The 23,462-nt window shown below is 49.7% G+C and overlaps 1 protein-coding gene across 2 annotated transcripts in view; it reads right to left on the reverse strand.

Moving 5' to 3' along the window:
- PAX2 (paired box 2) overlaps nucleotides 1–15,193 on the reverse strand; it is a gene marked incomplete at both ends in the record, with an annotated part of 82,711 nt that extends 67,518 nt beyond the window's left edge. The window contains 3 exons of one of the 2 annotated variants that reach the window (XM_082052800.1): nucleotides 9,809–10,006; nucleotides 11,240–11,408; nucleotides 15,136–15,178. In XM_082052800.1, the coding sequence (XP_081908926.1) occupies nucleotides 9,809–10,006; nucleotides 11,240–11,408; nucleotides 15,136–15,178 (410 nt within the window). Of the gene's footprint in view, nucleotides 1–9,808; nucleotides 10,007–11,239; nucleotides 11,409–15,135 lie in introns of both variants that reach the window. The other variant, XM_082052801.1, reaches the window with a different exon arrangement.
- Between the last annotated feature and the right edge of the window lie 8,269 nt (nucleotides 15,194–23,462).

A 23,462-nucleotide genomic window follows, 5' to 3' on the forward strand; every position in this document is an offset into this window, starting at 1 on the left:
TGTTGCCCTCATATTTCAGCCCAGCTTGAAGAAAATGAGGACTAGTTCTGGGAATCAAAGGGCTCCCTGACTGAACAAATGGGTACTGCTAGAAACACCCAAACTACCCTAAAACTAGAGATGGTGCAGGGCAACCGGTCTGACAGATACGTGAGGTTCTTCTTTTGTTACCTGGTCACAGTCTCTGCTTTTCCTTTTATAAATTAACAAACAGACATCAATCTGCATTGCAAAACATGGATGCCACCCCTCTCGACTGAAATACAGTGATGGGCATTTTGAGCAGAGCTGATCATTGTTCTTGATGCAATTTGCCTCCCAACCAGAGATGGAAGTTTAACCCTGTACCTTGAACTCTGCAAAGAGGGGAGGGTGCTTACTTTGGAAGGAAGACGAACTGTTCAAAATGGAGCCAGGGGAATAAAAATTAAATTGGGCCCCAGGAGAGAACAATTAACAGGGGCAAACTCCAGCATATCTGTGTGTGTATGCACATGTGTGTGTGTTGGGGGAGCTGCTGGAAGCCTGGGGAGCAATATGCTGTGCAGATTTTAGAAGTGCTACATGAACTGCAGAGCTAGGAGATGACAGTAACAAGAAATGTACTACTTCTGTTTTTCATACAGGGAGAGACAAGCCACCAGAATCTCCCTTTCTGATTTAACAGTGAGGTTTGGGTTTCAGACACAACATTTTCTGGGAAGCGTATCTGTGAACTCACAGTCCATTAGCTCAGGCTTTTGGCACATCACTTGTTCTCCTTGCTGTCAAAACTGGTACACACATGAATCCCAAGCCAGACAGAGGACGAAGGAATATCCTTCCCCAACCACACTGAACTCCCGCATATGCTTCCTTTAGCCTACCAGCATTTTGTGTCACTGTCTATGTGCCTGCCCAGAGATGCATATTCCCTACCATATACCAATGCACTCACATGTAGTACCCAACCTGCAGGTGCATTTGTCCAAAGGCACCTATCTGCATTGCACTCACGGTCCCATATAAATGTCCTATAAAAAAATGCAGTACAACTCTGCTTTTTCCTTGCCTATACCCACCTCTGAACATATAAAACTTTCAAATTTGCCTGTTATGTATATAAATGTATGTTCTATGCTCCTCCTATCCCACTACTATTCCTCAATATCTATATAGATAGACATAGTCTATCCATATGTCTCAAAGACTTCATGCATACATCTTGTCATTCTTCACACCCCAGCCAGAGCTATTCCTCTCCTATGGCTCCAGGATTGAACTATTGTGTTGTCCATTTCCCAGTGACAAGGGGTCTAGTTACAGGGTTATTGATTGGTTTTCATGCAGACAGATGGATCTGCCTTTGGTCTCCCCTCCAAAATCCACCTCTGTATGGGCTGATTGTCACTGCTCCAGGGATAGGATTTCACCAGGAGACCACCCTCCATGCAAACATCCTTCACCCAGGCCACGGATGGTAATAAATGGAGTCAGGCTGAGCCATAATAAAAGCAATTGAGTGGGTTACCTGTGCAGACATGAGATTTATACCTCCTCATATTTGATGTGATTGTTTTATTGAGTTCTCAGTGCAGTTAGGATGCCGTTTATTTATTTATTTATATGCCTACTTATCAGGGAGGAGGGGGGAGGCTGTCTCAGCCTAGCTAGTGTTCAGCCTCCGTCTTGTCAGATATGAGCCCGAAGAATGGGGCTCTCCAGTTTTTCTGTGAATTTCACCTAGACTTGGGCTTGGGGGGTGAGTCCTGGCCAGATATCTCATTTCCTATAACAAAAAAAGATGTTTGTTTCAAGATTCCTGAAACCTTGAGGACTGATTGAATTATGAACCTAGTAGAAGCTAAGAGGATGGCGTAAAGAAAGACGCATGTATGTACTGATTTTCTAAAAGAACCCCTCGAAATAAATTCCTATTTACGCTGTGCCTGCCTTGGACAATGGGCTGTGATCTGTGCACAGAGCCTCTTTATGCTATTGCAATAGAAATAGTAAGCAGCAACATTGCTTCTGACTCTGTCATCACATGTGAGTGCTGAGAAATATTAGCAGGTGCAAATTGATTGGAAATGAATATTTGTAAGTGCACTCTGAGGAGTTTGGAAACCAAGTGATTAGATTTGTGATTTTCAGCTGGGTAGATAGCCATATAAGTGCTACAAAATCAGCTCTCAGTCACTGGCACTAGAGAAAATTGGAGGCTAGCACTGAATATCATACTGTTTAGTATTTCATCACAAGCCTAGCAGTGTTTGTTGTGGGTTTTCCAGATCCTCTAGACAAGTGATAGCATAAGAATTTCAGTCCTCATTTAATAAAGTATATTTCCAATGCTTGTGGAGGATTGAAAAGGGGCCTGTCAGCTCTCTGAAGTCTCAAAGGACTTCATTGTTAAGGTGTTTTAAAAGTCATTTAATAGGAATCAGATGTCCAAATCCCTTTAAAAATTTAAGGTAGAAAAGAGAAAACAAGTAAAAACAAACCCACATTGTATTACAAGTACTTATGATTTTTATGCCGATTGCATGATTTAGCCTCTGCCCTGGCATTCTTAAACAGTAAATATGGCCATGTGTGTATGGGCTTCAGTAGACTAACTGGGATTACAGTGGGAAAATCGTAATTCCTGTTAGCTCTCGGTTTAAAGAATGATTGTTTGGTAGAAAAACTCAAACCTTTCTGACGTTTTCAGGAGTAGTAATCATCAGAGACATCTACCCACAGATGGGATTTCCTAAAGCCCTAGTTAGCCGCATGGATGACAAGCCAATGACAAACGATTTTGAAAACCTCTGCCTTTCCATGTATAGAGATCTTCCCCAAAAGTGGAATCCCTAAATGTTTTGCTGATTGTAAGTAGCAAGCCTAGACTCCATTTGAATTTCAACATGCCTTAATTAAAGATGATGGCAAGTTAATCTAAGTGAAGCTCGGCCTTGTTCAACTGTTTTGAAGTCATATCTTTTTATTCAAGTAATATGGAAATCTTTTGTTTCAATGGACTTTAGAATCAGAGATGGGGGTGTGGGGATAGTTGATATACTGCTGAAAAAATGACTTTGTTTTGTATGCATCATGTCATCATATCATAAAGGGTCCAGCTGGCCTGCCAGAGCATTATCTATCTCTTTAACCAACACCAAGATTATTTCTTATTGTATGTTTGCTTGTTATGAATACCATCTAGTTATATATATTCCAAGAAATCAGGAATTCCTGTGGGATGCAATTCCACAACTTAATGGACCTCTCTATCAGGAGATTCCTTCTGCTACCGTTTAAATGTTTCCTTTCTTATTTCCTTCCCTTCATTCCTGGCAATGCTGCTTTGTTTAAACATGAATAATTCCTTTCCTGTTGGAGGGACTGTGCCCTTCAGATTACTATATTGTTCTCACCACTTCATCATCACTTGGCCAAGCCACTTATATTTTCTCCTCTTTTCTCCCAAAGTCAAATGAGTTTTTCACATAATAGTGATTCTGGTAAATGAGGTTTAGCTCCATAAGACTCATTCACCCAGCACTGAAATGCAGATACCTCTATGGCAGAATGCAGCAATCATTCACTAGATGCAAAAGCCTGAAAATGTTTAACTCCCAACAAAAATCAAGCTTTCTGTACATCTATAAAAAAATAAAGAGCTGGGATTTGGGGGTGATAAAGAGACCGATGTCGTTCTGAACTTTGAGGTTCACAGAACAAGGAGCTCAAAACTTCCCAGGCACAACCAATTTTACTTGCTAACTGTCTCTGTTGAGCTAATATCTCTGCAATATGAAAATTAGAAAAAATGCAGCTAGCTTATTGTAGTTCCTACCATACAGCCTTCCAGTGGCCAGATATGAGGAATAAGACAAAGAGAAATGCTGTAAGCATTCATTCACTCTTTCAGCTGCAGTAACATTGTCTGTAACCTCTGCTTTATGAGCCTGTCCTTTATTTGGAATGATAAAAAGAAGATAATACCAGGTTTGTGTCTGATGGAAAAGAATCCAAATTTAAAAGAGTATATTCCTTGTAATGAAGCCCTGTGTGACCCGACGGCATTCTTTGCTCAGCCGAAAGCAACTGGCAGTAGAAGTCTTCTACCTAGAAAGCATCCCCTGATGCAGGAAATTACATGGGAACCTCAGACTCAGCATCAACTAACGGAGAGGATCCCTGCTAGGATCCCAGGTTTCTTCTGTGCAAGCTAAAAAGAGCTAGATTACGAGACCTGGTAAACTCTGTTGGGTGCTGTCAGATGGGTTGTCTTCACCCATGCTTTGCACCAACCTGTGTCAGTCAGAGGCTAATCCAGTCTACAAGGCCAGTCTAATCCTTGGCCTCTCTACTGAGGTGGCTACTAAATACTGATGCTGGTGGCAGGTTTCTGACATGCACACTTGCCAGTTAAAACTGTGCAATTCACCCTGTGTTCACTGTGGACCATGCAGTTGTCACTACTTTTGGTCGCTGTGAACAATCTGCCATTAGAGATACTTGGTCCTCTTCCGACTTCTTCCAACAGGGGTGTCAATCCCATTTTCACTGGGGGCCACATCAGCCTCGCGGTTATCTTCAAAGGGCTGAATGTAATTTTAGGACTGTAGGAGTAGTTACATTTATACAGTCCTAAAATTACACTTGGCCCTTTGAAGGCAACCACGAGGCTGATGTGGTCCCTGGTGAAAACGAATTTGACACCCCTGCCCTAGACTCATTACCTGTCCTCCAAGAATTCCAGATTTGTTTGATGGGAAAGACACGGAGAGATTCACCAGTGACTTTGGCCAGGATGTCCTTTGGGGAAATTCTCAAGTGAGGCTAACGAGAGTGACTCAGAAAGCTCTGTTTGCATAACATTGATTTCTTCCTCATATGACACAGCCCCTGCCCTAGTACGCCTGCCTTTTGCCAGACTCAGTTGTTTGTCTTGAGACGTTATGTTTACTTCAATTGAGATTCTGTTCAATTCTATCTCCCTTGCATGGGCTAAAGCCTCAGTTGATGTAAAACTACCTAGCTCCAGTTTTGAACCTCTTCTCATTATGTGTTGAATTCCATGGGCATTTTTAGTGAAAGGTCACACTGAGTTTTACAAAGGTAACTAAATACTGTTATTTTCATTTTATAGATGGCAAAGCAGCCTCATAAGGAATCCATGTGACCTGCCCAAGATCAACCAGAAAGTTAATGGCAGAACTGGTAAGAAAAATCTGATCTCCTAATATGCTATTCTTTGCTTTAAACTACAGTCTTTCTTCCAGCCACTGAAATTGGCCACATGCTCAACAATATTTCAATGTACAAGTATATTTCACTGGTCATTATAACCTGAGTCAATGTGTGTGGCTTCCTATATGTATTTTTGAAAAGCACATAATTATTGGAGACTTTAACTAGGAATCATTAACCAATTGTTATCTAATGAAACAGGAAACATCTCTCCAAATCAAGCGCTTAACTCTAGAAAAAATATCTAACCGGTGGACTGAGATAATATATCCACTAAGCTCTATTCTCTACCATGAGGTTAGTTAGGTTTGCTTTCAGGAACCCAGGGTCCACAGTGTATCCAGAAGGCTGATCGAACTCTGTAATGCTTTGGCTTCAGCATTCCTTGGATGAGGACTAAGTGGGAGCCCCTAGTACTGAACCCGGCCATAAGAGAGCTGGGATAGAGGGACAGACTGGGTAGCAGGGGGGATGCCTTATTTTACTTTGCCTTTCTGGACCTATGAGGAATAATTAAGAGAAACAGGAAATACTGCTTAAACTACAATGTCTATTGCATCCCTTGCTGCGTAACCATGAATATGTGCCCGTGATGTGCTCCATCCTGTTCCTACTAAAATACACTGTCTAATTCAAAAGATTTTTCTGGAGTTATTATTATCTCATGAAACCTGCATGCTTAGGCTAATTGTACGTGCTGCAAAACAAAGGAAAAATTCTCGTTAACATCTGCCTCTAAGTTCATACTTAGGAGACCGCCGCAAGGCTTACAGCAGTGCCTAAATCCGCCTGAAATATGCCAACCCAAAGTGACCAAAGATAACTAGTTTATAGACATATGATAGATGGAAATGTTCGGGCTGGCAGGATGCTCGAGAAGCAAGGCGCTCAAGTGGTTTAAAGTAAACATTAATTGCTTACCAAAGAATTAAGAACTTCTGTCACTTGCTTACTTCTCAGTTACATGCACTGTGTATATGTGTGTGTGTTTACATATATGCATGTATAATACATGTGTGTATAGATATATGTGTATGTACCTATCCACACACAATAGTTTTATACTGTATAGTACCTAACATATAAAGCAGGAACAGGAAAGCTCCCGCTGCAGAGATAACCGCTCTGTCTTGATCCTGCCAGTTCTGTTGCACTTTGCTTATTAACTAGTAAACTCTCCTTACTTTTCTTCCATAATTAAAGGAAAGCTACCGCATAGCAGAAGACTTTATTTTTTTTTTCACAAATCTGGACAGGGTGGTTAAGTCATGTTTTTTACCAGAGTTTGTATCTAGCCTTCCTCTCCATAAGTTTGATATGAACAAGTTTCTGATAAATCTCAACAGTGAATTACAGTTCATCCCAAATGGGTCCTGATATTCTTGATGCAATACTGACAGATAAGTGCAGTGTAGGCATAAAAAATTCATAGATCACAAAAAATAATTCATGGAAAATAGATTTTAAAATCTTTTAGGGAGACTTTAAACATGGAATTGAAACTGCCTTGTTTTGTAGTTGCTCACCTGAAAGCCTTCATTAATGTTAGACTAATCCCCAGAAAGAAAGAAAATGTAATTCATGAATTTTTGGAAAATCTTATAATCAAAAATAATTTTTTCCATGTAGAAGGAGATCTCCGTTTTGAAGTGTGGTATTCACAGTCTATCTGGGGACATAAGTAACTTCTATTTCTGTAAATGCCTCGCTATAGTCTCAAGATGTTAAGCTGCTCATGAATGTAGCTCTAACAGTTCTGGACACTGGGCCAATGCTTTGGAAACTCCACATTTTGCAGACATACAAAGACAGATATTTCTAGAAGTCTGGCTTTAGAAATTGTCATCTATCTGAAGCTGCTCAGAGAGTGTTAGATTAACTCCAGTTTGTGATCGTACCGCAGGTAAGAGATGTGCTATTACAAAGGACTGACCCAGTTCTATGGGTGTATTTTGACAATGGAGAGGAAAAAAAGTATATTTAAATTGTCAACTTAGTCCTCTCTCGGTGTTTTGTGAGTTTGGTGAGCTGGAGTCACAGAAGTCACAGGAGTGAGGAAGTGCGTGCTAGACTCCGCAGCACCAGGATTGGGCCCTTGCATACTTGCTATTTCCTATTCCACTGCATTTTTTTCCCAGCTCACTGTCCTGTTCTTGCCTAGTAAAGACTTGCAAATTTTATGCCCTGTGATATGATGGGCTCACTTACTCATAGATATGAGTTTTGGGGAGCCTCATGCAAAGGTGAACAGTTGGAAGTTGAGCCTGAATTTTTAAAAGGACTTAATTACATTAAGCCAAAATCCTCATATGCCTTTGTGACTACACACGCAAATGCCATCACAGTATGAATCAAACATGGTGGGTCACAGCTGAGCCTCTTTAATGTAATAATACTTAACAGCTACAAAGCACTTGTCCTGCTCAAAGCATTTTATAAGCACAGTCTGACTGACATCTGTTCCGATCAGTTGTTTCCAGGGTGGGGAAACTGAGGTTCAAAACCCCCAAAGCCCTACTCCAAACTGGTAGCAAAGGTGGGAGCAAAACCTGGCACTCAACCTTCTGCCCGGGACATCACAACCCAGATACAAGGCTTTGTGTCCGGCGGGCAGAGGGGTGGCACTTCAGTGACATACAGATGTTGACATGCCTTGAGCTAGCCGAAGAATGCATGTGTGTTGGGTCCATACATGCTATTTCTGCAAAGACCCCCACAGGCCTCCCTCTGAAGTCCCAGACCACCAGTTTAATTCCTCCCATGGATAGCTGACTGTCCTTCCACAGCTGCCTTTGTAAGGTGTCTGAATGTCAAATTGATATTATTTCAATACCTGACTGAGAGAGTAACAGAGACCTGGAGGATTTTTAGGAGGGTGTATAATTAGCCGATCAGTATTATGTTACCCTGTTCATAACTTAATAACCATTTTAATACAGATGGCACACACAGGGATAATTTCCTAGGGTAGCCTAGCAGTATATTACAGAGACAGTGTGTCTGAGGGAATCTTTCTTAGCCAAGGTACATTCCACTAGCTAATTCTACCTGCTGTTTTCAAGATGATTTGGGATAATTCCATATCATTTGCAAAATATTAAAACTCATTTATATAGGATGCCAGATTTAGAAATACACAGTCTGAGTTATTAGACATATTTTGATAAATCTGCCATGAAAAGCGCAAGATAAAAAATATCACTGTGTTTTCCCTGCTGTTTATTTTTGCTTCCCTTGCTATAAATACATCAAGTTTAAAACAAACAAACAAACAAACAAACAAAAAAAACCCCACAACTGGCTAAACTTGTTATATATCAAAAGGGCCAATATACTGACTTGTGTGGTTTTGTCTATGCAGACCTACAAAAGCCTGTGCATATATTTACATATACCCTATATACATTTATTCGAGTGGGAAGCACCGTATATTTGGGGTTGCGTGCAAAATTTCATGTATTGTTACTGCATCAGTGGGGTATTTCGAGCCTATGTATGTACCCTTTGCAAATATCCCTGTGTTACGCTGTTTCTAGAGGTTGTATTACTGTGGGCATAGTCAAAATATCGGTACATACATTACACTAAACCAGTATAATTACTTTAGGTGTGTGCATAAGAGTGTTGTGTGTTGCCAAAGTGTGAAGATCTGGTGTATGTCGGGTTTGAATTTGCAGGCATTTGAACAGCCTGAGTGCTTCCAATGTGATAGTCCTTGATTACATCTATCACCGGCCTTTTTCTCCTGCATTGATCCTATTTTTTTGTCTGTCATATGGTTATTTTTGTCACCTCAAACCTGACCACCAACAAGAGTCGCACCCTAGCAGCTGAGGGAGGAGACGGGGGGGAAATTTTCGCTAGTGGTGAATTGATCCTGCTGCTTCCCAGCCTGCTGCCAGGGCAGAGATCGGCCCGAGCCAGGAGCCGCAGGCAGCAGCGCTCCTCAGCCGAGGGAAGGGACCACCCTGCAACTTCAGCCGTTCCCTCGGGTTAGCGAGGTAACGCAGTAATAGTGGGTGCGAGAGAAGCCTTCCTCCAGCACTCCGCGGCTCGGGGCTGTGAGCCCGGCTTGGCAGCGGGTAACGGCAGCTTTTCGGCTCAGAGCCCTAATACCCTGGCAAGGCTGGCGGTGATTTACACCCCGGGAGGGATGCTGAAGAATCAGGGAAAAACCCCTCTCCGTCACCCCTCCAACACGAACAGATCCCAAACCTTACGGCACCGCCGGGCTACTCGGCGGGGAGCTCATCTGCTCTCGCAGGAGCGCTGCCTGCCCCGGGCCGCCCCGGGCAGGCGGCAGCCGCAAGCTGCAGCGAGCCCCGGAGCAGCCCCGCTTCCCCGCTGCCCGGGACTGCGGCGGGGACAGCCGGCTCCGGCCCCGCTGCTCGGGACTGGGCTCGGCGGTCACGGCGGGGCCGGAGAGCGCCCGCTGGGCCATGAGTAGGGGTCCCGCTGCGGGCGGGGGGCTGGAGCAGGCGGAATCTAACCTGACCGAGGAAGGACTGGGCCGTCCGCGCTGTGGAGAGTTTTATGGGGCCGTAAAGAGGCGACTGGGCCCCGAGCAGGGCTGCGGGGTCGCTCTTACCTGTTTATGGAGGAGACGCTGGGGACCGTGTCGTTGTCGCAGATGCCCTCGGCCAGTAGCCTGTCCCGGATCTCCCAGGCGAACATTGTCGGGTTTTGTCTCTTGTACTCGGCGATTTTATCCACTACTTTGGGGGTCGCCACTTTGGGTTTGGAACCGCCGATCACGCCAGGCTTGATGCTCCCCGTCTCGTAATATCTGCACAAAGGATGGTTAGTGACCTGCCGTGCCCGTCACAGTCCCACCGTCCCTAAGTACCTGGCGCCCGTCAGCCCCTCGGAGCGCCCCGCAGCCCCCGGCCCCGCGCCCCACCTCAGCTTCGGCCCGCCGGTGCGCGGCGTCGGGCCGCGGCGGCTCGGATGCCGCATGGCGCGGCTCTGCGGGGCGCCGGGCCGCCTGGGGCTGGGGATGGCGGAGTCCTTTCTCCTCTCCAGGGCTCGCTCCCGCTCTCCTTTTTTTTTCCACTCTCCTTCATCCCCTCCCTTTTTTTTTTTTTTTGGTGTGTGTGTGTGTCAGAAGCGAGGGACGCTGGGCCGTTCACTGCCTCCCCCTTCCCCCGCCTTATACGAACACACTCGTTTCAGGCCCGGGGATGGAGAAACAAACCAGAAACCCTCTCCCTGATGCCGCCGGCCGGAGGCGAAGCCCGGCGACTACAGGGCCCGAACAGGCGGCCGCGGAGGGGTCGCGGGCCGTGCCGGGCTCACGCCCCCCGGCTCTCCCCGCCGGCGTGCTCCGCTCGCCGTGCTCGGGGGCTGGCCGGGCTGTGGGTGCGAGAGCGCGGTTCTTTCCCCTCCCGATCCCTCCAGCCCGTCTCCCAGCTGGCCACTAGCTCTGCTCGCGTCCTTTGCAGAGGGCACGGCAGAGCGCACACACACCACAGGCACAGGCGGCTGGGGCTCTGCTGCCTGCGGACACCGCTCCGCGTTCGAGCGGCCGGGCCCAGGGACTTGCCTAGGGCGGTATTTCACACCGCATTTGGCAGCGATCGGTTACCGCGGGTATTTATTTATTTATCTGCCCCGTTGTTTGTTTATTTACCCGTGTATTTTCTAAGGCCGCTCACAGATTGTTGTGAGTTGGCGGATTTTGTTGTTGCTGTTGTAGCAGGGTTTTTTTTGTCGTTTTTTTTTTTTTCCTCTTCCCCCCGTCCATTCTTTTTCCCGCCCTCCCGCCCACCCCTCGCAAATTGTTTGTCTTCCCAGGAGTTTCCAAACACTGCCGTGGGGGACCGGAGGAGCACGTCCTTCCCGGCTGGAGGAGGGGGCCCTGCTCAGCTGCGGGCTCCCACTGAGCGGAGGTGCCGGGGCCGCTCGGGGAGGTGGCGGGGAGAGCCCGGCTCCGCGGGAAGGGCCAGAGGTCACAACGGAGCGGGGAAGGGATGCACCGTTGCCGTCCCAGGGGAGGAGAAGGAGCTGCCTCTTTCCTTACCTGCCCAGGATCTTGCTGACACAACCGTGGCTGACCCGCAGCTGCCTGGAAATGTCACAAGGTCGCACCCCCTGGTGAGCCAGCTCCACTATCCTTTGTCTCACCACGTCAGGTAGGGGCCTGCCGTTCACAAACACCCCCCCAAGCTGGTTGACACCCCCGTGCCCTGCTGGGGAAAGAGAAAAAAAAAAAAAAAAAAAAACAACCCACGCACACCAGAAACAAACCGTTAGTTGTGGATTCTTCACCACTCGTACTGCAAAATCTCCAGTCACTACAGATGGATGGAGGTGATTATGGCGGGGTCGAGAGGGGGGAACGAGACGGGGCAGGGCGGGCGAAGAAGGGAAAAAGTGAGAAAGAGTAAAATACGGGGAAGAGAATGAGAGAAAGATAACGAGAGAAAGAAAGATAGAATGAAAGACAGAAAATGAAAGATAAAAAGGGAAATAAAAGAAAATAAAAAGGAACACAGAGGATAAAGAGCACGCGAGAGAAAGAGAAACAAATAAAAGATAAAGGAATAAAGAAAGAGAGAGGAGGAAAGATAGGAAGGAAAGAGTAGGCAGGGTGAATTTTCCCGAGCCGGGGACTCTTCCTCCCGTACGTCGTTTCCCCTCCCTGGACCGGAGAGCATCTCTCCCTCCCGCCGTCCCCGCCCGGGACGCCGGAGCGGCGACTCCTCACGGCCATCGCGGTGGGGCGAGGATGGAGACAGTGCCCAGTCCGGCTCCCCTCACAAGAGTTGGGGAGAGATGCGCTCCCAAACTCCGGAGCTCAGCTGTTTAGCGGCTCCAGGCGGACCCCGCCGCAGTCCCCTTTCTCTCTACTCTTGGGTTTTTCCTCTCTCCTTTCATTTTCTTACCACGATTTTCTATCACATTGTCAATTACAGTTACTGGCGAACCCCGCCCTCCCTTACCCCGCGGCATGTCCCCCGTGCAACGCATTATCTCCCGTTATTTTCGGATGCGAGTCGAAGGGATTCGGAGAGAAAAAGGAGAAAGGGAAAGAAATGTAGGGAAAGAGAAAGAAAATACTTTGTGTCCCGCAGTTTGTTTACAGACAGACCCTCTCTTTCCTCAGCTTCCGATCTTTAAATGAAAAATCCTACAGTTAAAAAAAAAAAAAAAAAAAAGAAAAAAAAGGGAAAAAAAAATCTGAGAGCCTCTCACGGTTCCATCTTTTTTTTCTCCACACACAAATCTAATCCAGGGAGAATTTAAAATGCTCCCTTTTCCTCTGTTGCTCTCTTTCCAGGCAAAAACATGCTCTTTCCCAGGCAGGACTGCTAGAAACGCTTTTTCCCCCCGAAATTTCACTATTTCGAGAAATAACTTGGGGGAAAAAAAATAAGTATGCACCTGCTAAGCATGGGCAGGAGGAACAGGGTGACGGAAATAAAGGGGAACATCTCCTTTTGGGACACAGGCGGTTGTGAACCGCTTGCACCTGGGGAGGTCCGCGTTAGAGCCAGGAGCCCTTTGCCTGAGCGTGTGGGGAGATGCGGACTCGCAGGCGCTGGCGCTGCTACCTGGTTGTCTCTGTCTCTGGAATACCCAGCTGATATAGCTGTGGAGTGCACACTGTATTAAAGCTTTCTTTTCACACAACCCTAACCTTCTGTATCTTCCTCGCCGAGAGATCTTAGTTCGTTTTGCAGTTTGCTGAAAAATGATCTGTTTGTATTTTCGCTTAGGTTTTTTTTTTTTTTTTTTTCCTCCCCTGCTTCTGACACTGACTTATTGGCTCTGAACTTAGTGGAAACTCTCATTGCCCTGCGATCGATCCAAGTCCTTTCGCACAAATAGAGTTTTTTCCATCCCCCCCACCCCTCCAGTAACACCTCCACATATCCCCTCCCAGCCGCCTCGGCCAGGGCGCCGGCTGGCTTCCCTGTCCCTTCCCCGATGAACCTGGGTTATTTGTTGCATTCTTTTGTTAGTCTTTCTTAAAATATATTTAGGATTTGGGGAGAGGAGGCGGGGGGCGGGTATTTATCTCCCTCCACTAAAACCCGAAGGTATATGTTGCTGTGTGTTCTCTTCATTTGTTCAGAAGCCCTTCTGCACATGTTGCCTCTAAAGTTACAAGACAGCAATTTCTTCGGCAACTCCATGATAAATAATTCAAAGCACCTTTTATAACTCGCATTACAAAGTATTAGAATGCAACAGATGCAAAAAAGATTAAAAATTAATAATTCAAATTATTTCAGCCCGGATATTTTTCACACGAGTTTGCTTTGCTCTGCTCCGTGTTTTTCTAAGGTTGTTTCTGTCAGAGCAGTAAGATATTTATGTGTAGTTATCTGCGTATAAGTGCCGACGTCTTTATATATATATATACCCAGCCAGTCATACCGCTTTTGTACGGATCGTGACTGTGTATCAGGAGCCCGTGCCCGTATGTATTTTAATTGCTAACTAATACCCAGGTCTGCAGCTCTATAAATACATTTTAGGGAACAAATCAAATGTTGATTTTTTTTTTTTAATCGGAAGGCAAAATTATTGACGAATCTCGCTAGAGTTTTTTAAAAATCAGAGACAGCGAAGCGCCTCGTTCGGCTGCCTACATGTTCCGGATCGTACCGGAGGCAGACTTACTGCAGTCGCGTCTGAAAGCAGGTCGCAGCGCTGAAAACTAAAAATAATGTCCAGTGCACGGACTATTTTCTGTTAAAGGTTTTCGAAAAATAAACCCTACGTTTTAAGCAACGTATCCGGGAAATAATTTGGAAACAGAAGGACAGTTACCCACACCCATATTTGGGGATCTGCTTATGGATTTGTATTTCTGTGCCTTCTCGAGGCAAAATCGCGATTTTTTTATCTTCAAGCATTTCAATTTTTTATCTTTTCGGTTTGTTTTTATGCAGCAGGCAGGGCGTGTCCTCAAAAGTTTCGGTGTCAAAAGTTACAAATTGCTCTTAATTATTCATTTCCTGACTCAAGGTGCTCTCAATCTCGGCTTTCTATTTGTATTTTTTTCTTTAATTTAAATCTCATAATTATTTTCCCTCCATGCGATGAAATTAAAATCCATCAAATTCCTGATTACAATCCGTCGTAAAGGGGTCTTTTCGCTTTCTTTCATCCCCCTCTTATAGAAGGGTCCTTTAAAATGAAAATATATCACGAACGCACTCTCCTCTGTGCCAGGAATACATTTAAAATGCACATCGGGGATCTGGTAAATAAACCAGGAGGGATCGCGACTTCTCGGGAGCCTCCGAAGCTGCCAGATCTTTCAGCCATACAATTGTCCTATTTTTCCTGCAGTCCAGCCTTTCACCAAACCAAACCGAAGCACGGAACAGCCACCGACCAACCCGCCATTAATTTTAAATTGTCCTCTCCCCTCTCTGCCGCTGAAATCCGAAATCAAAACAAATAGCATCAGATCGTGGGGGAAACCGTGGGTTCAGAGCCACGCAGTGTTGCGGGAAACCCTGGCCCGGCGGGGCAGCGACAGGGTCCAGCCCGGTGCTGACGCGAGTGGCAATAAACTCGTGTTGTCTGAGGGGCGATGGGGAAAGTGCCTTTGCGGAGGAGAGATCTGTTTCGGGAGGGTGTTTTCTTTGGCACTCACACGGCAGGCAGCACAGGCACAGCCGCACACAGCCCCCTGCCCCCCGGGCTGGGGGTCCTGGCCCCCGCCCCACCACTGGCGCGGAGCTCTGCTCCCCCCAGGTCCGGGGCTGCCCGGGACCGGCGGTGCCCGTCCTGCCTGCTGAACGCCTCTCTAAGCCCGGTTTCGGCCAGGGGAGGAGAAGCTGGCGCTGAAAGGATGAACCTGGAGGAGGATCAGGTGAGGAAGAATGGTTTGGAAAAGAGGAATGGAGCGAAGAGAAAGAGGGAGAGCAGCAGAAGGAGCCGGGCTCCAGTACTCACGGTGCATTGCTGAGAAGGGGTCTGCCTTGCAGTGCATATCCATGGGGAGGCAAAGGAAGGGGAAGAAATCGGCTGAAGCCGCCGTGTCGCCTCTAAAACTCAACTTCAAGACTTAGGGGAGAAAAAAAAAAAAAAAAGAGGAAAAAAAAAAAAAACAAACCAAAACAAAAACACAAGGAGAGGAGAGGAAGGGAGCGGCGGGGTGCGCTGGGCCCCCTGCCCGGCGGAGCGGGGAACGAAGTACTTTCCGGGGGGCGGGAGAGCTGCGCCGGCTCTGGGGGCCGGGGCGGCGAGGCCGGCGAAGTCAGCAGAGTCCGTGGGAGCGAGGGGCTGGCGGCGCCGGGGGGCAGGTGGGTGTCATGGCTGGGAGGGCTCAGAGCATCCCCAGCATCGGGGAGGGGGTGCCCGAGCAAGGTGCGGCCGGCGGCCAGGCGGCAGAAGGCGCAGGAGGACGCGGCTTTCCCTCCTCCTCCCGCGGTCCGGGGCTAGTTCATTTAAGTTCAAAGCGGAGTAGCAATCCCCGGGAAAGCTGCGAGCGGCGGACGGGCGCGCCCCCTCCTCTCGGCCGAGCGGAGGATCCGGCGCCCGGCGGACTTTCGCCCGAGGTGGGAAGTGCTTGCGAGGAGCCGGGGCCGGAGACTGGAGCCTCCGCTCCCGGTGTGTGTCTCTCTAAAAGCCGCAGCGCCCTCAGCCCCCCGCCCGCCTCCCCGGAGATGGATGACTTGTCAGACAAAGGCAATAGATTCCGACACTCTCTGATTCGCCAGCGCGCCGAGCCGAGCGCGGCCAGGAGAGGAGAGGAGAGGGGAGAGGAGAGAGGAGGGCCGGGCCGGCGGCGCTCGGCGCGGGGGGGCCGCCGCCTTCGGGACCCGCCGGCGGGGGAGCCCCGGCCGCGCGCTCCGGAGCGCCCCGGGCCACGCGTGTGCGGGGCGGCGGCGCCCCTGCCCGGCCCGTGGGAAGGGACGAGGGCCCGCTTTATTGTCACTTGCGGCTCTGGAAATCTAACTCCCTTATTTAACACACGCACGCACGGCTTGGTAGTTTCGTGTCCCTTCGCACGCCCCGCTCTTTTTTTACCGGAGACTTTACTCGGAGTGAAACGGGAGGGATGGATTCGATACACATCTGGTGGAGTGGGAGACGGACGGGGAGGAAAAGGGAGACAGGAGGTGAGATGAGGAGTGGAAAAGGAGAGAGAGAGAGGGAGGAGAGAGATCAAGAGAGAAAGACATGAAGAAGAAAAAGAAAGATAAATAAATAGAAGCTAGAGAGACAGAAAACCAAGAAAGACAGAAAGGAAGACAGAGCTTCTTGCACCTCTTTGAACCAATAGGTTGGGCCCATTTCAGTCATGGCAAAGTTTCCCTTCGCGCGCTTTTGGTGAATTAGCAGCAAATCGAACCTCTCAGTTTCCACATCTCTGCTGCCCTTTTTTTGTTTGGTTGGTTGTGGATTTTTTTGTTTGTTTGTTTTAGATGCTAGAGTGGGAGTTAAAAGTCATTTGACAAGTAAGTCTACGACTAAAATAGACGTGGCTTTCACGTAGCACAGCAGCAGAGAGCAAGGGAGAAACGCCTTCTTAGGTTAATAACCAGGGGTAAAAAGGCAAAACACAAATTACTGTGAGCTCAATTTTGATTTTCAGACTGTGAGTTTATGATCGCCTGAAATGAATGTGCTTTCTTCTGCTGCTCTTTTCCTCCTTCACCTTCTACTATCCCTTTGCTTGTCTGTCACGAAACAGCCCCTTTGTTTTCTAAGTGCTTTAAGTAAAGAATCTCTGAGAGATCTCTATGAAATACTTTCCACTGTCTCATAAATCATTTTGGCACTTCAGCTGATGTTTTATCTTTCTCTCCCCCCACAGCCCTTTCTCTTTCCCTTGTGTGCAAAAAAGGATTATTTGAAAAGAAAAAAAAAAATTTACACCACCGACGGTTACATGTAGCGTAAGACAGCGCTCAGCGCTCGGGTTTGCGCTGCGGACAGGCACGGCAGGCACGGCAGGCACGGCGGGCACGGCTGAGACGCCGGTGTGAACCCCCGACAGCACCCCGCGAAGGGGGCATTTGCCGCAGGAGTGGGGGTCTCCGCCGCCGGGTCAGGAGCGGCGCTCGCTGCCGCCCGGCCGGCGGAGGCGCCTCTCCGCCCCGCCCGGGGAACTCTCGCCGAACGCCAAGTTTGCGAGCGGCCGCTGCGCTACGCAGGCAGCCCCGCCGCCAGACCGGAGGTGCCCCCCTCTCGGCCGCGGGCCTGCCCCGGCGGCCGAAACTCACCCGACCCGCGGCACCCCCGACCCACACGCCTCCCCGGCTCCCTTTATCAGCCGCTCTCCCCCGGCAGCCGGGGCCGCGGCGGGGCCGCCCCCCGCGCAGGGGCGGAGGGGGCGGCCGGCGGGCGCAGGTGCGGGGCGGTGGTGGCGCTCCCCGCCGCGGCCCCTAGATGGCGCCCTCCGGTCGCTTGGCGACGCGGCGGGCGCGGGGAGCGGCGGCGGGCGCGGCCGGTGGCGGGGCGGCCGCCAGCTCTGGCCCCGCGCACGCACCTGCCGGCGGGACGGCAGAGCAGCGCGGGCCCGGTGGTCGTTGAGGCCCTCGAACAACAGCAAGTCCGGTTCGCGGCGGGGCGGGCTGCGCGCTGATCGCCGCTGCCGTTAAGCCAGCTGCCTCCCGACCTGCCTGTGGCTGGAAACGGCCCTTTACAGCTCTCCTCCTGCCTTCTTGTCTCCCTCCTTTCATCCCTTCCACTCCAAGCAGCCCCGATCGCCCCGCGTCCCTCGGGCAGGGCTCAGGCATAGAAGAAAGCGGAGGCTGGGAGGTGACGGTGGGACCCCCAGCAATACCGGGTGGGGAGGAAGGGTTCGTCCTCTGCCGTTGTATCTGCCTCACCCCACCCCCAGGGCCTCTGCTTTCAGGGAACTTCCTCATTGCCTCCCTCACTGTGCAGTCATCAGCACTTGCGGGGTTCAGATTTGTCTTTCTCAGAGATGCTCTGTGCCTTTCTAACTGTTGATTGTACCATGAGGAGCTTGGTGGTGGGCCGTGGCGGGGCCAAAAGCTCCTCCCGATAATGTATTTTGCTGTAGTTTCCTCACTCCCTGTTGATGTTACCCCATGTCACTGAAGAGAAAGGCAGAAATAAAGGACTCGAGAAATACACAACGTGAGCGCTCTGCGAAACGAAGCTTGCGTCCCGTGGCGCGGAGATAGCCCGTGTAAATGGGAGAGCCCCGAGCCTGGTAAAAGAAGACCGGGAAAGGAAAGAAGGAAAGAAGGAAAGAAGGAAAGAAGGAAAGAAGGAAAGGAAAGGAAAGGAAAGGAAAGGAAAGGAAAGGAAAGGAAAGGAAAGGAAAGGAAAGGAAAGGAAAGGAAAGGAAAGGAAAGGAAAGGAAAGGAAAGACACTGGTCACTGTCCCCTTCCCCCACCACACATACCACAATATCACCTGGTGCCCCTTCCTACACGAGACTTCCTGGAAGAATTGCTTTGTCAACATTTAAACACATCGAACAATTTATGTCTACCCAGATTAAAAATACCGGCCTGTCCCGGGGCCCTGTGTGCCCTGTGGGACCAGGTGAGGCCGAGACCACGGGCCTCTTCCCGCTCCCACGGCTCCGCACTCATCTCCCCAACCCATTCCCACTTCACCAGCCCTTGGTACTTTTTATCCCGTGCTACTTGAAATGAACCTTTCCGCCTCTATTTTCCCCTTTTCTTTCTTCCCCCCTTCTTTTATTTCTTTTACTCTTTCTCAAAGAGGATCTGAGGATCTCCCCTTTCTTCGCTAGCCCAGCCCCCCCGCAAGCTAGAAACATTTACACTTCAAAAGAGGCGACCGCCTCTCTGCGGAAATTTCAAGAAAAATAAACTTTTGGGGGGAGTTGCAGCGATAGCGCTCTTTCGATGTGCTTCATTATCCGGCTTTCTCCAGCTGATCAAGCCGAAATCTTCTCCATTTATCCTATTTCCCACCCCCGGCCCCAATACACATAACCGCGAGGGCCCTGTCAGCTCCTCTCCGAAGTCTTTCTAGTCTCCCGTGCTGCTTTGGCTTCGCCGACGCTTTGCCGAGCTCCCCTGGTCCCTGGGATCGGGTTAAACAAACGTTCCTCTCGGCCATGGCCTCCTCTCCTCCGCGGCCCGCGGGGACGGGAGCTCTGCCCGGGAACAAAAGGGGTCGGCGGCGAGGGGAGCCCCTTGCAGAAGTCAGGCCTGGAGCAAAATTGTTGTGTTTGCGATCACCGCTGCCTTCAGAGCTACGACTTGCGCCCACGTTGGCTCCCAGTTTTCTATGGGTTGTCTGTCGCTGATTACACTGGAAACCAGTTAAACGCGACCTGTGGCTAGCGGGACGGTGAGCTGCGATGGCAGAAGTTTTGTATTTATACCATCTTGACATGCTGCTGACTCCTCGGCTTAACACACCGCCTGTCTTCCCCTTGCTGAGCGTGCGAGCGCTAGATGTTGGTACTTTGCAAGCGGTTTAGCTCTCCCCTTAACAGTTCCCAGCGCCATATTTACGAATTTACAGGACAAATCTGCGCTGACCATAAATATGTATTTTTGTGACCTGCGACAACTAATTTCCGAGTGGGAATGTTGAGGGCGAAATCCCAGGCTGTGAAATTATAAAGAAAAAAAGAAAAAAAGAGCCCAGGCTGGAATGTGAGCGTTTAAGGAAAGATGTCGGCGTGTGTGTGAGTGGTCTTCAAGGAAAGGGGCGCTTTTGTAAAACCTTCCTGGACGAATTTTCGGGTGCTTTGTCTGAGGACAGAGTGATTTCTGGCCTGAGTAGACATCCCACGGCTTCTGCCCACCCATCATCCAGAGGAAAGGGGTGTCCAGACCAGGGATCACTCCTTCGCTGTAGGGGTGCTGGGATGTTATCTTCTCCGTCGGGGAGAGGGCGATGGAGCAGGGCCGGAGTGCCGGGCAGCAGCGTAGAGATGTGAATCAAAGCTGCCTGGGAGGTTTTTCCCGGGCTGGGCAGTGCTGGGCAGTGCAAAGGGAGGCAGACAGGGCCCTGCCACCCCTCCAGCCACTCTGCTCAGGAGACCTGAGATTGCTCTTGGTGGCCCAGTTTAACAAATAAACAGAAAGTTAGGTTTTAAACGAACAATTAATAGAAATAGAGCGCGAAAATGATAACAGACCTCCATCCTTCCCCTCCCCCTGTGTCTCCGAGCCCCTCTGCCCCTCTCCCTCTCTTTCCCTCTAAGCACCTCTGGTCACGTTGGAGGATGAGTTTTTGGAGAGCTTCTGGTACAATATGGAGCACCACGGGCTGCAATTTCACACTCCACAGCACATTCCCCCTAAAGCTACTTTCTTTTTTTTTCCCCGTCTAAGACCCCCTCATGTCTCCCCCTCTTTCTTTCTCTCGCTCTTTTGTGAGCCATGGGTGGGTTGCATGTCTGGGGGAGGCCGGGGCCGCGGGGAGGCCGGCGGACGGGCCCTGCCAGCGGGGCGGGTGCGTGTGTGCGCCGGGGGGGCCGCGCTCCCCCCTCCCCCTGCCTGCTGCTGGCTTTTCCCTTCTCTGCATTTGTTTGCCCTGAATGGTAATAGCCCACGTGTGCTGCTCTTTATTCAGCCACCGACACTTTAACCTCTCCTCTTTACAAGAGAGCGTTTGCCACAAAAACGAGACAAGCCGGAGACCTTTTACAGCCTCATTGAGGGAAAAAAAAAAATGAAAGAAAGAACGAGGGAGGGAAAAAGCCAACAATGTGAAGAGACACTTCTGCAACAAAGCCGCCTCTTAGCGCACCGGGCCGGCCTAAGCTGGGGAGAGTCTCCAAGCCTCCCGGGCCACAGACATATGGGGACGGGGACAGCCTCGGCGCAGATCGCCCGAGCCTGCCCCCTCCCTCCCCAGACAGGTAGGCAGGGAGTGGGCACACGGCTCCCGGCGCCGGGCTTGAGCCTCTGTCCCCTGCCCCCGCCTCGTACCCGGTCCAGGAGCTGGGGGAGCCCTCGCGGTCCCTGGACCTGGCTCCCAGCGAGGCGTTCTCGGTGGGCCGGCATAGTCCCCTTTTCCCAAAACCCCTGCCACGCTTCTCCCCTTTTGTCTGTTCCCCGGTACGCGAACCCCTCGGCCTCGCCTGCTCAGTTCTTTGCCCCCGAGCGGCGGAGCGGGGGTGGGGTGTGTGGGCAGCGGGGCCGTGCTGTTCCTCTGACCCAAAGGAGCTGGCCCAGACCCTCCTGTCCCTCTCATGACGGGAGGCCGCGGTACCGGCGAAGCCCAGCTGCCTCTTCCCTTTGCCCTGGGCTGCTACTGGGGTAGAGGCGTGGGAGCCCCGCTCTGCTGCCTCCTCCCCCCGCGCTGGAGATGTCTTTTTTTTGTCCTGCTCTAATTTCTCCATAAAACTCCCGATGAGTGAATTAGACGCTTATTAAAGTCTCCTTTTAATCAGCAGTAATGGGAGACCCTCCCTCCCTCCCTCTCTCTGCCCGTCCAAGGTTAGTTTGCCTCCGGGCCATTTGCAAATGTTAGGATTTACAGTTATCACACGCAAAAACATTTATATAACCCCTAACTATAATACACCCATAAAAACGGGGAGGGAGCGAAAACTGCTGTTGATCAGCGAAAAACCCTATGGCTTGCCCATTAAAGTCCCTGGAAAGGGTAATTCCAGCAGTCAGAGGGGCCAAAGTGTGGTAATGACTGCCTGGGATTCACAGCTCCAAAAATGATCGCACAAAGACACCTGACGGGGAGAGGGATGGCCACTGCGATCCCCTCCGCTCCCTCCGCAGGGCCGGCGGGGGAAGTTTGGAGCAGACTTCTCGCACATTCGTTAGAAAGTGATAGATATCCCTCGATACTTTTCTTTCTTTCTTTCTTTCTTTCCTTTCTTTCTTTCTTTCTTTCTTTCTTTCTTTCTTTCTTTCTTTCTTTCTTTCTTTCTTTCTTTCTTTCTTTCTTTCTTTCTTTCTTTCTTTCTTTCTTTCTTTCTTTCTTTCCTTCCTTCCTTCCTTCCTTCCTTCCTTCCTTCCTTCCTTCCTTCCTTCCTTCCTTCCTTCCTTCCTTCCTTCCTTCCTTCCTTTCCTCCTTTCCTCCTTTCCTCCTTCCTTTCCTCCTTCCTTTCCTCCTTCCTTTCCTCCTTCCTTTCCTCCTTCCTTTCCTCCTTTCTTTCCTCCTTTCTTTCCTCCTTTCTTTCCTTCTTTCCTTCTTTCCTTCCTTCTTTCCTTCCTTCTTTCCTTCTTTCCTTCTTTCTTTCCTCCTTTCTTTCCTCCTTTCTTTCCTTCTTTCCTTCCTTCTTTCCTTCCTTCTTTTTCTTTCCTTCTTTCTTTCCTTCTTTCCTTCCTTCTTTCCTTCCTTCTTTCCTTCTTTCCTTCTCTTTCCTTCTTTCCTTCTTTCCTTCTTTCTCTCTCTTTTTCTCTCTTTCTCTCTCTTTCTCTCTCTTCCTTTCTCTCTCTTTCTCTCTTTCTCTCTCTCTTTCTCTCTCTTTCTCTCTCTTTCTCTCTCTCTCTCTTTCTCTCTTTCCCTCTCTCTCTCTTTCTCTCTCTTTCTCTGTCTCTCCCTATCTTTCTCTCTTTCTCTCTTTCCCTCTCTCTCTCTTTCTCTCTCTTTCTCTGTCTCTCTTTCCCTCTCTTTCTCTTCTTTCTCTCTTTCTCTCTTTCCCTCTTTCTCTCTTTCCCTCTTTCTCTCTTTCTCTCTCTCTTTCTCTCTCTCTTTCCTTCTTTTCTTATTTTCTTTCTCTTCTTTCTTTTCTCTCTTTTCTCCCTTTTCTTTCTTTTCTTTCCCTTCCTCTCCCCTTCACGTTTGCCTTTCCTTCTCAGCCAAGCTGAGCCCGGACAACTTCTATACACACACGAATCCACCTCCCCAGAGAAAGTTGCCCCGGTCGCGTTTCTGGCAGCGGTTCCCAAGCCCCGTTGAGCCCTGCCTCTACCCCCACTTCCCTCTGCCACGGAGGGCTCTGTGCTCCGAGGGGATGCGCCGGGAGCTGGGTTGAGGAAGGCAGGCTCATTTCCACGGCTAAACAAAGGCTGGAAACGCACAAAGGACCTGGCTCGGCCCTCTGCCCAGTGCGAGAGCCGCAGGTGAGGGCTGGGGCTTGCCCGGCCGGGTGCGGGGGGACTGCTTGCCAAGCAGTGCTTGAATTGGCGAGGGGGAAGGCGGGAGCTTGCAGGGCTTCAGGAGAACCTGGTCGTAAGTTGGTGGGGAAACTTTCTCCCCCCTTCCCTGTTTCTGGGAAAGCCGGACGATTTCGGTTCTGTCTCCGCCTGTCCCCTTCGCACAGAGGGGCTCGCTCCTTCCCTTCCCCTGACTGGGAGCCACGAAAGCCCAAGTTCGGCGCCTAATTAAAAAGACTGGCAGG

The sequence above is a fragment of the Streptopelia decaocto genome (assembly GCF_964273445.1).
Source record: "Streptopelia decaocto genome assembly, chromosome: 5".
NCBI classification, from domain to species: domain Eukaryota; kingdom Metazoa; phylum Chordata; class Aves; order Columbiformes; family Columbidae; genus Streptopelia; species Streptopelia decaocto.